General features: G+C 40.5%; 1 protein-coding gene across 1 annotated transcript in view; it reads right to left on the reverse strand.

The window, feature by feature from the left end:
* Positions 1–10,117: 10,117 nt before the first annotated feature.
* The window catches only part of LOC138759017 (uncharacterized), a 93,460-nt gene continuing 86,304 nt past the window's right edge, over positions 10,118–17,273 (reverse strand). The window contains exons 14-17 of the mRNA XM_069928819.1: positions 14,564–14,671; positions 12,794–12,896; positions 11,855–12,007; positions 10,118–11,231 (exon numbers count right to left, since the gene is read on the reverse strand). Of these exons, the coding sequence (XP_069784920.1) occupies positions 11,164–11,231; positions 11,855–12,007; positions 12,794–12,896; positions 14,564–14,671 (432 nt within the window). The 3' untranslated portion in view covers positions 10,118–11,163. The remainder of the gene's footprint in view (positions 11,232–11,854; positions 12,008–12,793; positions 12,897–14,563; positions 14,672–17,273) is intronic.

Here is a 17,273-nt window from a genome sequence, read left to right on the forward strand (position 1 = left end):
GCCTTCTTCTCCAGGATCCTCCACAGTTCTGAGCTCAGGCACTCTGCCATTGAAAAGGAGGCCCAGGTGATCGTGGAAGTGGTCTGCCACTGGTGCCACTACCTAGGAGGGAGGAAGTTCGCCCTCCTCACCGACCAACGTGCAGTAGCTCTCACGTTCAGCACCACCCATAAGAGCAAGATCAAAAATGATAAGATCTTACACTGGAGAGTTGAGCTGGCCACGTTCAGCTATATCATCCAGTACAGACCAGGGAAGTTCAATGACTCCCCTGATGCCCTGTCCCGGACCTGCACTAGCACACAGTCTGACCAACTGCAGGCACTGCATGACACCCTTTGTCACCCAGGTGTCACATGCCTGTACCATTTCATCAAGTCCCAGAACCTCCCCTTCAGCATCCAAGAAGTCCAGACCGTGATCAAGTCATGCAGGGTCTGTGCGGAGTGCAAACTGCGCTTGTGCCAAAGAAGTTGTCAGTGTCCTGCCTCATGACTGTGGCACTCACGTCTACTGACATGAAGTGCTTCGAGAGGCACATCATGGGACACATCAGGCTCCTACTGCCACCCCACCCCCCCTCACTGGACCCCTTGCAGTTTGCATGTAGATCCAACCATTCTATGGATGATGCCACTGTCACAACCCTCCATCTAGCCTTCACCCATCTGGAAAATAAGGACACACATGTTTGAATGCTGTTTATTGACTTCAGTTTGGCATTCAACACAGTTATACCTCAGTACCTGATAGGGTAGTGGTGCCTGATGGGCCTATACACCTCCCTCTGGAATTGGATACTTGATTTCCTGTTGGGGAGATCTCAAAAAGTCTGGATCGGAAATGGCACTTGCAAGATCATTACACTGAGCACAGCCCACCCCCCCCCCCCCCACCCTTTCCAGGGCTGCGTGCTTAGTCCATTGCTGTTCACTCTGCTGACTCTTGACTGTGCAGAAAAATACAGCTTGAACCACCATCATCGAGGCCACTGACAATATGACAGTGATGGGCCTTGGATGCAAGAATAATGAGTCAGTGTACAGAGATGAGGCAAGAGCAGAGCCAACCTGTATCTGAATGTTAATAAAACAAGAGATGGTTGTCAACCAGGAGGGCCCAGGGGAATCACTCTCTCCTGATCAATGACGGCTCTACCGTTGAGGTCGTCAAGAGTATCAAGTTTCTTGGTGTGCCCTTGACTGAGAATCGCACCTGGACTCTCAACACCTGCTCCAGAGCCAAGAAAGACTGGCAGTGCCTCGACTTCCTGTGAAGGCTGAGAAAAGTTCATCTCCCACCTCCATCCTCACTGCATTCTACAGAGGATGTGTTGAGAGCATCCGGTGCAACTGCATCACTGCCCAGTTTGGAAATTGTATCACCTCAGACCGCATAGTGGAATCAGTGGAGAAGATCATTGGGGTCTCTCTTCCCATCATGGTGGACATCTACAACACACAATGTGTGCATAAGGGAAGCAATATTTTGAAGGACTTCACACAACCCTCTTGTAAACTTTTCTCCTTTTTGCCATCTGAATGGAGGTACAGTAGCATTCGGGCCCAAAAGTCCAGATTGTGCAATAGTTTTTTTCCCCACAAGCTCTCAAGCTCCTCAATTTCTAGAACATATGTGTATTAGTATATCATGGATTTTTAAAATTGTATTATGACTTAATATTTAACTCCAATTTATCTAAATCTGCTCCAAGGTCCTAGAGAAACGCTATCTTGTATTTACTGCACACTGCATTAGTTAAGGAATGAACAACAAAAAAGGGTGACTAGAATTGAGAGCCACAGTCATGGAAGGAGGTGGAGGCGTGTCAGGCAGAGGAGGGTGGTGGTAGTGTGACTGTTGGCCAGGCAGAGGAGATTTGTTACTTATGCAATAAGCAAAAGTGCTGGAGAAACTCAGCAGGTCACATAGGAAGTAAAAGACAATCAACATTTTGGGTCTGAGCCTTTTTGCAATTGAATAGGTAAGTAACCTTTCCTTTGGATTTTTTGCAATGACTTAAAAAACTTTCTGCTAATACACATGATCTGTTTGTAAATTACTCAATCAATTTATCATATTGTAGTTAGAATTTATTTACAGGTAGTCCCTGACTTACAACCATAATGGGGACTGAAGAATTGGTCATATCTCAGAATGGACACTAGTTGGAATTGTGCCCGCGCGCATGGAATACCGAAGCCTTAAAGCAAACTTTTTAATTAAATCTTTTTCCAATTGCAAATTTAACGATAACAACATTAAGGTTCCTGAATTTGTTGATCAACCTTGGCGAATCTGTCCTTGTTAGTTGGCATTCCGAGGTATTGGGGCTGGGTGTGGCCCATCTTGATTCCTTAGATTGGCGCATGCACGGACATTTGGTGGGTTCATATATTGGAGTTCGGATGGTGCATGCGCAAGAGTTAAGCGCACTGAAGATTTCTTTTGAATATTTTATATTTTCACACAAGCTTGTACAGTCATGTATAGTGTCATGCCCAATGATGGCAGCTCACATTCAAATATACGTATATTTGTTCTCTTTATAACTATATATATACAAGCCTGTGTCTCTATCAACCACCCTCCCCCCACATGTAAAACAAAACAGTTCACTCAAACTTCAGTCAACAAGAGGAACAGCAAGAAAATAAATAACAAACAACAATAAATAACAAAGGACAGAGTTTGTTGTAGCTCAGTGGGTGGCCTCTGGGCCAATATCCATTCCTGACTTCCCTTGATCACGTTCAGTGCGAGAGAGAGGAAGCCGCAGCATGGAATGGGGGAAACCAATCATCGCTGTGCACCTATGTAGCGCATGTATGGCTGCCAGATCTTACAAAACGTACTTTGAGATGGTGACGGGTAAAATAGATGGGGAGAGCCAGTGGATGTGGTGTACCCGGACTTCCAAAAGGCCTTCGATAAGGTCCCGCATAAACGACTGGCTTCCAAAATCAAGGCTCATGGGATTGGGGGCAAAGTATTGATGTGGATTGAGAACTGGCTGGCAGGTAGAAGACAGAGTTGGGATAAATGGCTCGTTTTCTGAGTGGCAGGCGGTGACCAGTGGGGTGCCACAGGGATCTGTACTGGGACCCCAGCTGTTTACAATTTACATTAATGATCTGGATGAGGGGATTGGATGTAATATCTCCAAATTTGCAGATGACACTAAGCTAGGAGGGGTTGTGTGCACGGAAGAGGGGGTCAGGAAGCTCCAGTGTGATTTGGATAAATTGAGGGACTGGGCAGATACATGGCAAATGCACTACAATGTGGATAAATGTGAGGTTATCCACTTTGGTAATACAAACCGGAGGGCAGATTACTATTTGAATGGCAATAGATTAAGAGATGGGGAAGTGCAGAGAGACCTAGGGGTACTTAAACACCAGTCTCTGAAGGCGAGCATGCAGGTACAGCAGGTGGTTAAAAAGGCAAATGGTATGTTGGCCTTCATATCAAGAGGGTTTGAGTATAGGAACAAGGATACCTTAGTGCAGCTGTACAGGGCCTTGGTGAGACCCCACCTGGAGTATTGTGTGCAGTTTTGGTCACCTTATCTAAGGAAGGATGTTCTTGCAATGGAGGGAGTGCAGAGGCGATTCACCAGGCTGATACCTGGAATGGCAGGAATGACTTATGCGGAAAGATTGTGCAAATTGGGATTGTACTCGCTGGAGTTTAGAAGATTGAGAGGGGATCTCATAGAGACATATAAAATTATGACAGGACTGGACAGAATGGATGCAGATGGGATGTTTCCAATGATGGGAAAATCCAGAACCCGGGGTCATGGTTTGAGGATAATAGGCAAACCATTTAGGACCGAGATGAGGAGGAATTTCTATACCCAGAGGGTGGTGAATCTGTGGAATTCATTGCCACAGAGGGCAGTATAGGCAGGTTCATTAAATCTATTTAAAAGGGAATTAGATATATTTCTTCAGTATAAGAGTATTAAAGGTTACGGAGAGAAGGCGGGGAGGGGGTACTGAACTTTAAGATCAGCCATGATCTCGTTGAATGGCGGAGCAGGCTCGAAGGGTCGAATGACCTACTCCTGCTCCTATCTTCTATGTTTCTATGTACTGTATTTGTTTCTCAAGTTATGTTATTTTCTCCTGGGGAACACACTCTGTATTTCCTGGTTCCACCGTTCAATACTAAGACTAGAGTCAGACTTCCAAGTCACCACAATACACTTCTGGCCACTGTCAATGCGATTAACACAAATTGGATTTGAAATTTGGACAGCTTCATTGTAAGCCTTATGTCCTTTATATTTCCCAGCAGGAAAAACTCTGGTTCCTGCAGGAATCGCTTGCCTATAATTTTCTCCAGGACTTGGCCTAGATCTATCCAAAAGGGCCTCACCTTGGTACATGACCAGGTTGCATGCACGAACATCCTGGTGGCAACACCACATCCAAAGCATTGGTCCAAGAGTTCTGGTTTTGATCTGTTTATTTTCTGCAGCTTTATATGCAACTGGTGCAAAATCCTCTACTATCTTCTCACCCTCCAAGTGTAGATCAATTTGTGCCCAGGATGGTACACCTCCTCCCCAAAAGAGAGAGGCAATGTATCTCGATGAGCTGCCCAATAATATTTTGGAAGTCTGGCATTCTTAATCCGCCTAGATGGTAGTCCCACATTAAATTTTCCATAGGGACCCTTGGCACCTTAGCATTCCAAAGAAACCTTCTAACTTTATGTAGCAGCTTTTTAAAGAAACCCCGGGGCAACAGCACAGGCAATCTTTGGAAAAGATACTGGAATCTTGGCAACACATTCATTTTGATGCAATTAACCCTGGCCACCAATGTGATGGGCAGCGACATCCACCTCTTTAAGCCCTCCTTGATTCTTTCCAGCAAGAGGGCATAATTTCATTTGTATAGATTATTCAAGTTACTATCAATATTAACTCCTAGATATTTGAAATTACTATTTTCTTTAAATTGACTATAGTTACCCTTGGTGAGTGACATCACCTCGCACTTTTCCCAATTGATCTTGTAGCCAGAAAGTTCCCCATAGTCCTCCAGTACCCCTGGCAGTCTAGGCAGAAAAGTCACAGGGTCCGTCAGATATATCAGTACATCATCAGCAAATAAATTAATTTTGTGTCCTTCCTGGCCCACTCTTATAATCTTTAAGGTCTGGATCCTGACAAACGGCTTCTGCCAATAGTTCCATTGCCAGCACAAAGAGCCGGTGAAAGCGGGGACCCTTGCCTACTAGATCTGGTAAGTGGGAAGGCTGGAGACCTGCCCAGCTTTCGCCTTGGTTGCATGATATAGCGTGCTGATCCAATTTTGAAAAATTGGTTCCAACCCCGCCTTCTCCAGCACCTTAAATAAAAATTCCCACTCCAATCTGTCAAAAGCCTTCTCTGCATCCAAGGAAATGGCCAATCCTTTCTCATTTCTAGATTATGCCAGATGCATTACACTCAGCAGTCTGCCAATATTATTCGCTGCTTGCCTCCCCTGCACAAAGCCTGTCTGGTCTTTGTTTATCAATTTTGGCAAATGCAAAACCAATCTATTTGCCAGGTTTGGTATTCTGCAGAGAAATTGGCCTATAAGAAGGGGATCTGTACCCCTCTTCAAAATCGTCATAACAATTGCCATTGTAAAAGATTCTGGGATGGACCGTGTTTCCCTAGCCTGGTCTATCATCTCCATATACAGAGGTATTAATAAGTCCCTAAATTCTCAATAGAACTCAGGCAGGAATCCATCCTCCCCCAAACTTGCCTGCTTGTCGTGCACTCAATGCTTTACCCAGCTCTTTCTCTGGATTCCGATGTGGGAGGTCTAATCTGACCAGGAACTCACCCCTTTGATTGGGACCCTCACTCAATTCAGATTTATACAATCCTTCATAGAATTCCCTGAAGGTCTCATTAATTTCCTTTGGCTTTTACAAGACCTGGCCATTCCCAATTTGTATTGCATTAATTGTTTTAGAAGCTTGTTCTGCCCTCAACTTCCAAGTGAGGACCTTGTGTGCTCTCTTCCCCAACTCAATTCTTTTGTCTCAACCTCAATGACCTTATCCATACTATACATCTGAAGCGTATTTATATTCCAATTTCTTGTTTGTGAGAGCTCTATAATGGTCCTCCAAGCCTGATTCCTGAAAATCCTTCTCTAATTGAGTAATGTCCTTTTCCAATTACTGCACTTCCCTCATATAATTTTTCTTGACTGTCTTTGTATAACCAATTACCTGGCCCCTCAAGTACAACTTGAGGGTGTCCAAAGAAGAAATTTATCTGGAGTAGAGGGGCAGTTGTCCTCACAGCACAGGGCTATGTGAGTTCTTATAAAACTACAAAGCTCTGGCTTTTACAACAGCAAAATGTTAAGACGCCACCTGTATGCTGTACCTTGCTTATCTGGCATATCTATAGCCAAAACCAAGGGAGAAGCCTTGCACTATACTCTGCTTCCACGATTCTACCCTCTAAATGGGATGAAGCCAGAAAAAAATCTATACTAGAGTAGGAGTCATGTTGTTTCGAGTAAAATGAATAGTTCCTCTCCCTTGGATGCTTTCTATGCCACGCATCAATCAAATTCAGCTCTCTCATGCAGTTAATAGTGGCTTTCGCCACCCTGGTCCTAGTTATCCGTTTTGTGGATTTCTCCAGCATGGGATTCAGACATAGATTAAAGTCACCCCCTATTAAAATATTTTCATTCCCCTCCACCAATTGTAGGGAAATGTCCTGTATAAATTTTTCAACATCATAGTTGGGTGTGTACACATTCACTAGGGTCCAGGACTCGGAATATATCTGACAGTGCACCATTACGAATCTTCCCATTTTGTCTGTGATCACCTTCTGCACCTGCACTGGAACACTCTTCCCTACTAGAAATGCCCTTGCCTTTGAGCCGAACAAGGAGGATATAACCTGACCCACCCACCCCCATTTTAGCTTTTGATGTTACCGCTTGGTCAAATGCATCTCTTGAAAGAAGGCCAGATCTATCCCCATTTTTTAAAATGTGTACCAAAACCCTTTTCCGCTTCACTGTGCTGTTTAAGCCGTTGCATTAAAAGTTGCAAATTTTGCATTCTTAGCCATTGCCCCCCAGGTTCCTCTTTAATTACTTCCCCCTCTGCCACCACCCCTCCCCGCACCCCCAATCTCTTACCATCTGCCCTTTGCTCTGCTCCATCCAAGCTGCAAAAATAACTAAGTAAGAAACAAGGGTGGGAACAAGGACAAAGACCCAAATAACTAACCAAAATAAAAGATGCAAGAAACATTCATGATCATACCTTCCCTTAACCCCTTATTGCCCTCCCAACATAATCTTTGCCCCATATTACACCCATCCTCCCCTCTATTTTGTGGAGAACCTCCTTCAGTTGTGAACACTCTCCCCTCGCCCCCCCCCCCGCCCCATAATAGGTTGTGCCACCAGCATCCATCTACTCCTTTCTCCATCTCCCAAGCTCCCCAGGAAAAATTGTAATTATGACTTTTTGTCTATTTGGCCTAATCTCTTTTTAGACCCCTTATTTTTTATAATTTAAATACCAAAATATCATTACAATCCATAACACATTAATACACCCCTGTGAGCTAAATTTGCAATGCAATAAAAACCACTGTAGGCTGCTCCCCAGTCAGGCTTTACTTCTTCTTAGTACTCTCCAATGTGGGCAGACCTTCAGCAAATTCCTGCGCCTTTTCTGGACCTGTGATAAATTTTCTTTCTCCTCCTGGAAGTTTCACCTTCAGGATGGCTGGATGTCTCAGTACACATTCGTACCCCTTTTGCTTAATCAGCCTCTTGGCTTTTCTGGTTTTCACTAATGTCCGGATAAAAAAAAGATTTTATTTCCCTCCAACTCTAAGGGGAACACTCTTTGCATCCTTCGCTGCCGCACCTAATATTCTCTCCGTCTTGATAACGCAACAACCTTATAAGGATAGAACATAGTCTCTGCCCAGGACCTGCCTTGGGAAAAGGGATCTATGTGCTCTTTTCCCCTTCAATCTTTTCTCCCAGTATATCCTTGCCCAGCACCTCAGGGACCCAGATCTGAAAAAAAACTTACTGGGTTTTGCCCTTCGATCCCTTCCCTTAGCCCCATTATTTTAATGTTATTTCACCTGCTGTAGTTCTCAAGGGCATCCAGTTTCCTCCAGATATTCTCCTTCATTCAGCAGCATTTCCATTTTATTGCCCATATCATGTATAATGTCCTCATTTTTACCCACCCTTTCCTCTACTTCAGCCTTCAGCCACCCAACCCATCAGCCCAGATAGGGTGCTCTGGACCTTGTCCAGCTTCTCTCCCATATCTTGGGCTCTCTTGTCAACAGCCTGGAAGAGCCTGCCTTCCATCTTGCCCAGCATGTCAATTACATCTCACCAGGAGGGCTCTGACCACCCCCCTTGTTTTGGTTAGACAGGACTTTTTAAATATAAAAGTCCCACAGCCTGACGGAGCCTTCCTTCACCGCTACCTTCATCCTCTACAGAGCTCCTGGACCCATCACCACTGCTGCCAGTATTCACTGCTTCTCTGGTCCATTGCTGGACCCATTGATTGCCTCATTCGACCAGACGCTGCTTGCTGTTGGGATACCCATCGCATTGCGCGACTTGACTCTGGACCCGCCGCTGGGTATCAACCTCCCCCTCGATACTGGAGTCAATGTCGGTTCCCCGCAGCTTCTTGTCCACCCGGGCTGGTCTGGTCCCCGTGCTCTTCAGTGCTGCTACCTCATGCCCACTACAGCTGCCGACTTCTTCTTGGGCTTCGCACACACCATGAGGGTGCCCGCTGTGGGAGGGAGGCCCCAAGCTTCTCCCCATCTTTCTTTGTACAGTTGCCATGATGTAGCACTAAGTTTGCCTGACTCTCATTGTCCTTGTTTTGTGGGTCTTTCAACTCAAGCTGAAGCTCCGTCCTCAGGCCTTGGGCAGCCCCGCCATTTTCTTTCCTGACTGGATCTCTCACCTCGGTGGTGATTCTTTCATGATTTTATTTGCGAGTTTACTTTTTTTAGTCATTATCTGTTGTAGGTTTCTTCCCACATCCTTTTTTTGGTATTTTGGTTATTCAGTTGAGGTTTTTACCCTATTTATTCTTGAAAATCCTGGGAGCTCTAGGATTCCACCTCCTCCTACTCTCCCCGCATCATGTGACCTCATGAATCCGCATCCTTAACTCTTGCACATGTGTCAACTGAACTCCATTATGCGGGCACGTGCCTACCAAAGACTAACACATTTGCACAGGAATCAAGATGGTCTCACCCAGCCCCGGAACCTCGGAATACCGACCAACAAGTATGCACATTTTGGCTCTTACATGCCCTGTATCCCTGTTATAGTTTTTGAAGTACAACATAAATCACGTAAATTTTAAATATATTTTTATTTTTAAAAATTTGGTTGTATGTGTGGATGGTCATAAGTCGCATTGGTCGCAAGTCGGGGACTACCTGTATAACGGAACTTGGGATTTACCGTCTTATTTCTATCTGGGGTCAATACTTCCTTCACACCAATGCAACAAAAATTAGGTTTTGTGTTGGCAATGTCAGGACCTGGATTGTAAAAAACTTCTCCAAAGAACATGTACATAAAAGAATACCAATGATGAATGAATTACAAGCCCTTTCCAAATTACTTTAAGATGAAACCAAATAAGTCAGGATGAAATAATCTTCACTCTAATATCTATTTCTTAATCCTTATGATCCTCTGTCCACTTCTTATTCTCCATTTGTTACTCTCAGATCTAACTCACAGCTTATTTCCATTTATTTTAACTAAATTTTCCTATATCTTCTGCTTTAACAATGCATTCTGTGATTTAGGAGAAAAAAACCCAACTCTTTCTATGATTAACCCTTTCCTCAAATTTCACTTGTCATATTTCCCTTTATTAATCTCTGAAAGAAAAGCTTCTCACCAAAATTGCCTCTGCATTTTGTTCCTTGTTTGGCTTTAATCTCTTGCAGCACTATGAACAAGAATTTATGAACTCTACCTACAAATATCCACAGTTCCATTTTCCATTCATCTTCCCACCCTCAAACCAATATGAATGCGGAAGACAGGCATAAAAGGAAATAGTCATACAATATTTATTTTTATAAATCAAAAACCACCATCAGAACAAATAAAATCTCAATTTTTATGGCAAATAGCATTTGATAAGATGGGTGCTGTCAAAAGTTAAACTGAGCTTTCAAACATTTTCAGGTACATACACAATTTTGTTTTACTTTTCAAATGAAGACCAGTGACGGGCTCCACTTGCCAGTGCTCAGTAAACCTTAATGGAAGGGAAGCATGAGAACATGATAACCATTTAGCACAAACAGCGCTAGCTCCATAATTTTTAGCAAATTTCCTGATTTTACACAAGACTGAAACAAAGATTTAATCAATATTCTTTTAGATCTGTTTGCCATATTTCACTACATTTAAATCATCCAAATGGGGTTTCAGAAACTTACAGTTCTCACAGTTCTATAAAAATTTAAGTTTGCAGTCTAACCAAAACTCCTCAAATAAATCAATTAAAACTCTCAAAATAAAGTCAGCTATTAACACATGGTGTGAACCTTTTATGGAACTTAGTTTAAAAAAAGTGAAAATTATTACATGAAGAAATATACAGTAACTGCTTTTAGACATATGTAACTTTCTTACCTGGATTTGCAATACATTCAACTGCCAAAAATCAAGTTGTGTTTTTTATAAACAAGTGAAAGGGTTTCTCAGTGGATGTGTACAATATTGCAGATAACCTACATGAGCATACTTTCAGAGCAAAGTGAATCCAAACCAAAAATCCATCTCTGGATTTCTAAGTAACAAAGAAACAAAATACACTAAACTGGGAAATTCAGATGGTTGGAGCTTTGTTACAATCTGAATTGTAAAAACTTGCATCAACAATATTCAGTATGAAAGTAATTTTGGTCTACAGATTTATTTAACTGGCATTTCAACATTTTGGAATTAAGCAACAAACCTTTTTATTAATCTAGGCATATGTACAATGTTTTTAAAAAAGTTTTTATTGAATCATAGATATAGATCAACATTTCCAATTATTTTCTTGTGGACAACCAGCTAAATGTATACTGCTGCAGAAATCTTAATTTGAGCTTTTACCAAGAACACCAGCCTCCTTAAGCACAGTAACTAAGGTTGAAATCCTGATACCTAGAAATAAAGTAGCAAGATGTCAGTTATCAATGTTCGTTGACACTCATTAGCTACAGAAAACAAATGTATTTTAGATGAAAAAAAAATCCCATGATATACTACATTAAAAAGATTTGAGTTCAACTATGTTTAAACAAAGTTTAAAAAGAAGATGCTGGAAATACGAAAAGAGCACTAAATGATGGAAACACTTAGCCGGTCAGTGTAGTAAAAGAAACAAATTGAAACACCGTGACAGAACTTGATTGTTCTCCTTCCACAAGTTGTGAGTATTTTCTGTTAGTAATGCATGTGATTTTGCCTTTTCTTGAAAAATAGACCAGACAAATGAAGATTGAAGAATTTAAAGTTGACCTTGTATGTACCAATATTACTTTGGATATTGAACAAAATGAAATCCAAGTTTAATTCACATTAGAATCTGAGAGGCATCAACATCCCAGCATTAGTCTTTTCATCCCTAGTTTAAAACATTTACAGGCCATTTATTTCAGCACTCTGTGGAATTTTGTATTCCATTTTCTCCATAGATATTATTTGTGAAGTACTTGAGAATACACTTCAAAAGTTAAAAGAGTTTTTACATTTTTAATGAATCTAACTTTTAAAGGACAGTTTACCTTCAAATGCAGGGTTGTTGGCAGCCAATCTTGTGAGAGTGCTGGTCATTGTTTTCACATCCATTCTACGTATAGAATTTAGCAGCGATGGGGTCAAATAATTGTTTTGCATCGATGATATTGATGCACCTGCATTCTGTTTTGTCGGTTGAGCTGTAATACAAGATTAACTCCGGTTTAGGTACAAAGCAGGAACGTGATGATCATTCAACAGATCACTTTGAATTTCAATCCTTGCCTGTATCTATGATATTTACATTTTGCAAGAATATGAATCTAACTAAATAATACTGCTGGATTATCAAAGGAAGGTACCTTGGGGATGGTCATTGCCTGCAATGAATATTACACCTGTACATCTTATCTTATGCCAGTGTGACAGGCATCAGATTCATTCAGGATGGGACAAATGTTCATTTCCAGTTTAATTCATCCATCAACCTTCATAATGAGATGTGGCATACCCATAGAACGTAATCTAATCCATACACTGCCAGATTGCTCATCTCTGGCTACATGATATTGCCTTCACTGTGGAACATATACATAATCCTTTATCACGCAGGTCATTTACTTTTAGGTATGCACAATCCCAGGGCTTATTTCAGTGAGGGGCGTGTTCGACCATGAGTTTCAGGTTTTCATGGATTTCAAATCTACTACTGCTGATGACCATTTGATCTGTCACAGGTTCTACTGAAAGTAGCAAGTTCAATTTTAAAGCAAGGAATATTACTGTTTAAGCAAAGCATACCAGGGAAGTCTATAACAAAAGAGATTTCCATATTTCCACAAACTGTGACATTAACAGAGTTGTGCCTTCATGAGCCTTGGCATTTCATTGGACCTGTTGAAAATGTACTGTCGGGTGTAATTAAGAACCTTCAGTAAAATGATTTGCATTAAAGAGTTTTACCATCAATTTGAAATTCAAATTACCTGAACAATTCTCCAAGATTCCTACCCATTGAGATTCATATCTGGAATGGTCATCTGCTCTACTGTTTTTTTTTGTTTCTTCAATGAATTGCTCAGCAGAACCCTGAATAAAAAAGAGTAAATCCATTATCAGATGTACCAGGGACACGAATACATACACATCACAAAAAATGTAAATAGATAATGATAAGAAAAGGACACTTACAAACTGTCCAGCAGTCAGAATAGTAATAACATGGTTTTACTAGTATGAACGCAAGTTGAAAAAATAAAAGCAAAAGTGAGAAAACTAACATTAAAACAGAAAATACTGGAAATATTCAACAACTCAGCCTGCATCCGTGGGAAGAGAAACAGCATTTCAGATCAGAGACTTATCAGAACTGAAAAGGAGAGAGAAGATTGTAAACCTGTAGGGAAGAGGTGCTCTGATGGGGTAAAATCTTGGCTGCTATTAAGATGTATACAAGGTACATGTTGAATGAGTGAAAGGAAGCAGAAGGCTCAAAGCATGCCACAGTTAGCACAGATCAGTGTCAGACCTGCAGTGAGTGACATTGTGCATTTCTGCCACCCACTGACTCTCACTAGGAGTACTGTGGGAAAGGGCAAAAGACTTTATCCAGGGGACCATGACGAGGGAGCTGTAGGGAGGCAACAGTGGTTGAAGAGAGCAAGAGGAGTGGCTTTGGTGGCAGAGACCGTTGCAAATGGGAGAACGTGATGACAGGTAAAACAGTTGTGAGACTACGACTGAAGCAAATTATGAATTCCCCTTAATTTTAATTAGTTTAAATTTGATTAGCCTGTTAATGTTAAATGCTACCATTATCATGATTAATCTTGTATCATTTTGTGTGGTGTTATAGATCTAAAATGACACCTGAGTTTGGTGACATGTGAGCTGCCTGTATGGCACACAAAACTAAAATTTTCACAGTATCCCTCTACACGTGGAATTTCAGCTCAAAATATAGACAAAATGCATGGGACTTGCAATATGGAAAGCAGGTGGACCAGTCCAGCTGCTTAGACTGGGCACATTCTTCATTCAGAGAGGGATAAGGGGGGGGGGGGGGGGAAAAAAGCACTGAGCTAATTCTCCAGATGTTTGACTGATACCGACCTTTTCCTTTCCCACCATCCAGGGAGCTAAAAAGTCCAGATAAAACAGTAATTCACTTGAATTATTTCCAATCTGGTGTATTGCATTCAGTGTTCAGCATGTGGTCTCCACTCTGCATTGGATTGTAGCCTCCTTTACTGTCACAGAAATCCCCAACACAGCGAGAAGGAACAGCACTTCATCTAATCTGCACTTGGTTTCTCGCATTTTGGAAGAGGGTTGATAGACATGTGACCAATATGGTCTACCCAATATTGCCAGCTGAAAGTAACGACAGCCTCAGTCCTAGTGTTCGACTAGAATTCTAGCTTATCCATGCTAACACGGTGCAAGACATTTCCTTATGCTTTGTTGCCTCTGGTTACTGAGAAAACGAAACACCTTATTTGAAAATTATGAGATCGCTTCTAACTTGGCTCTCTACACCAAACCCAGTGAACATCTGAAAGCACTAGAGGTGGTGCCCCTGTGTTAATTACAATCGATTAGAAGAATCACATCTGACAAATGTCTATTTAACCAGGTACAGGTATTTATGGGACTCTATTTTGACTTGGGTTAATACCTTTAATAAAGAGAAATGCATGAGAAATTGGAAAAGACCAATGAATTAGAGACAGTTAAGTTTTCTTTAAAATATTTACCGTCAACTGCATAGCTCTTTGACCAAACTGTAGGAGTTGATTGCTGAGTTTGTACATAATCCTCTCAACGTATTTGGCATCTGTATCATTAATAATTTTAAAGTTGGCCTAAAAACACAATTTGTTCCAAACCAAAATTAATACTTATCATAACAGTTAACATATTGGTTAGCACAACGTTATTACAGCGTCAGCAGCCCAGATTCGAATTTGGCATTATCTGTAAGGAGTCTGCACATTCTTCCAGTGACTGCGTGGGTTTCCTCCAGGAGCTCCAGTTTCCTTCCACATACCAAAGACATACGGGGGTTAGGTTAATTGGTCACATAGGTGTAATTGGTTGCCGAGGGCCTGTGGGCTGGAAGATCCTGTTATCCTGCTGTATCTCTAATAAAAACATCTTCCTTTACAAATCTACATCCAGAACCTCCCAGGTCATCTTGTCTTTTTTTTTAAATTTTTTATTTTTCACAACATAAATCACATTAGCCATGATATACACTTTTTCTTTTTCACACATATACAGTGACTTTTTCTCCCCCCCCCTCCCTCCTCCCAAGCCACCCCCCCCACCCACCCCTCTCATCCATTTTAGGTATACAATCTAGGTTGCATTAAACCAGTCAGACAATGTTGTCATTCAACAAAAATACACCAGAAACTCTACTGAGTCCATTCTTTTCTTTCCTTCTCCTTCCATCAACTTAGGTAATGTTTGTCCCCGGTAGGTTTTCGCTATTGTATTTAATGTAAGGCTCCCATACTTGTTCGAATATTTCAATATTATTTCTTAAACTATATGTTATTTTTTCTAATGGAATACATTTATTCATTTCTATATACCATTGTTGTATTTTCAAATTATCTTCCAATTTCCAGGTTGACATAATACATTTTTTTGCTACGGCTAGGGCTATCTTAACAAATCTTTTTTGTGCATCCTCCAAATCAATTCCAAATTCTTTGTTTTTTATGTTACTTAGGAGAAAGATCTCTGGATTCTTTGGTATATTGTTTTCTGTTATTTTATTTAATATCTGATTGAGGTCATCCCAAAATTTTTCTACTCTCTCACATGTCCAGATTGCATGAATTGTTGTTCCCATTTCTTTTTTACATCGAAAACATCTATCAGATACTGTTGGGTCCCATTTATTTAACTTTTGCGGTGTAATGTATAGTCTGTGTAACCAATTATATTGTATCATACGTAGCCTCGTATTTATTGTATTTCTCATTGTTCCAGAACATAATTTCTCCCATGTTTCCTTTTTTATCTTTATATTTAAATCTTGTTCCCATTTTTGTTTAGTTTTACCATTTGTTTCCTCATTCTCCTTTTCTTGCAGTTTAATATACATATTTGTTATAAATCTTTTGATTAACATTGTATCTGTAATCACATATTCAAGGTTACTTCCCTCTGGTAAACTCAAATTGCTTCCTAATTTATCTTTCAAGTAGGATCTCAGTTGGTAATATGCCAGCGCTGTATCTCCAGTTATATTGTACTTATCTCTCATTTGTTCAAAGGATAAGAATCTATTTCCTGAAAAACAATTTTCTATTCTTTTAATCCCTTTTTTTTCCCATTCTCTAAAGGAAAGGTTATCTATTGTAAAAGGGAGTAGCTTATTTTGCGTCAATATTAGTTTTGGTAATTGATAATTTGTTTTATTTCTTTCTACATGAATCTTCTTCCAAATATTGAGGAGATGATGTAATACTGGAGAAGTTCTATGTTGTACCAATTTTTCATCCCATTTATATAATATGTGTTCAGGTATCTTTTCCCCTATTTTATCTAATTCTAATCTCGTCCAGTCTGGTTTTTCCCTTGTTTGATAAAAATCTGATAGGAATCTTAATTGTGCGGCTCTATAATAATTTTTGAAGTTTGGCAATTGTAAGCCTCCTTGTTTATACCATTCTGTTAATTTATCTAGTGCTATCCTCGGTTTCCCCCCTCTCCATAAAAATTTCCTTATTATTTTCTTTAACTCTTTGAAGAATTTTTCTGTCAGTTGTATTGGCAATGCCTGAAATAAGTACAATATCCTTGGAAAAATGTTCATTTTAATACAGTTTATCCTTCCTATCAGTGTTAGTGGTAGATCTTTCCAATGCTCTAAATCGTCCTGTAATTTTTTCATTAGTGGATTGTAATTGAGTTTATATAATTGGCCTAGATTTTTGTTTATTTGTACACCTAGCTATCTTATTGCCTGCATTTGCCATCTGAATGGAGATTCCTTCTTAAATTTTGAGAAATCCGCATTATTCATAGGCATTGCTTCACTTTTATTTACGTTTATCTTGTAACCCGACACTTCTCCATATTCCTTCAATTTCTTATATAATTCTTTTATTGATAGTTCTGGTTCTGTTAAGTACACTATAACATCATCCGCAAATAGGCTGATTTTATATTCCCTGTCTTTTATTTTTATTCCTTTTATATTATTATCTATTCTTATCAATTCTGCTAGTGGTTCTATAGCTAGCGCAAACAATAAAGGTGATAGTGGGCATCCCTGCCGCGTTGACCTGCTTAAGTTAAATTGCTTTGATACATGTCCATTTACTGTCACTTTCGCTAACGGTCCCTTATATAATGCTTTAATCCAATTAATATACTTCTCCGGTAAACTGAATTTTTGCAATACTTTGAACAAATAATTCCATTCTACTCTGTCGAAGGCCTTCTCTG

Source organism: Narcine bancroftii, chromosome 1 (assembly GCF_036971445.1).
Source record: "Narcine bancroftii isolate sNarBan1 chromosome 1, sNarBan1.hap1, whole genome shotgun sequence".
In the NCBI taxonomy this organism is placed as follows: domain Eukaryota; kingdom Metazoa; phylum Chordata; class Chondrichthyes; order Torpediniformes; family Narcinidae; genus Narcine; species Narcine bancroftii.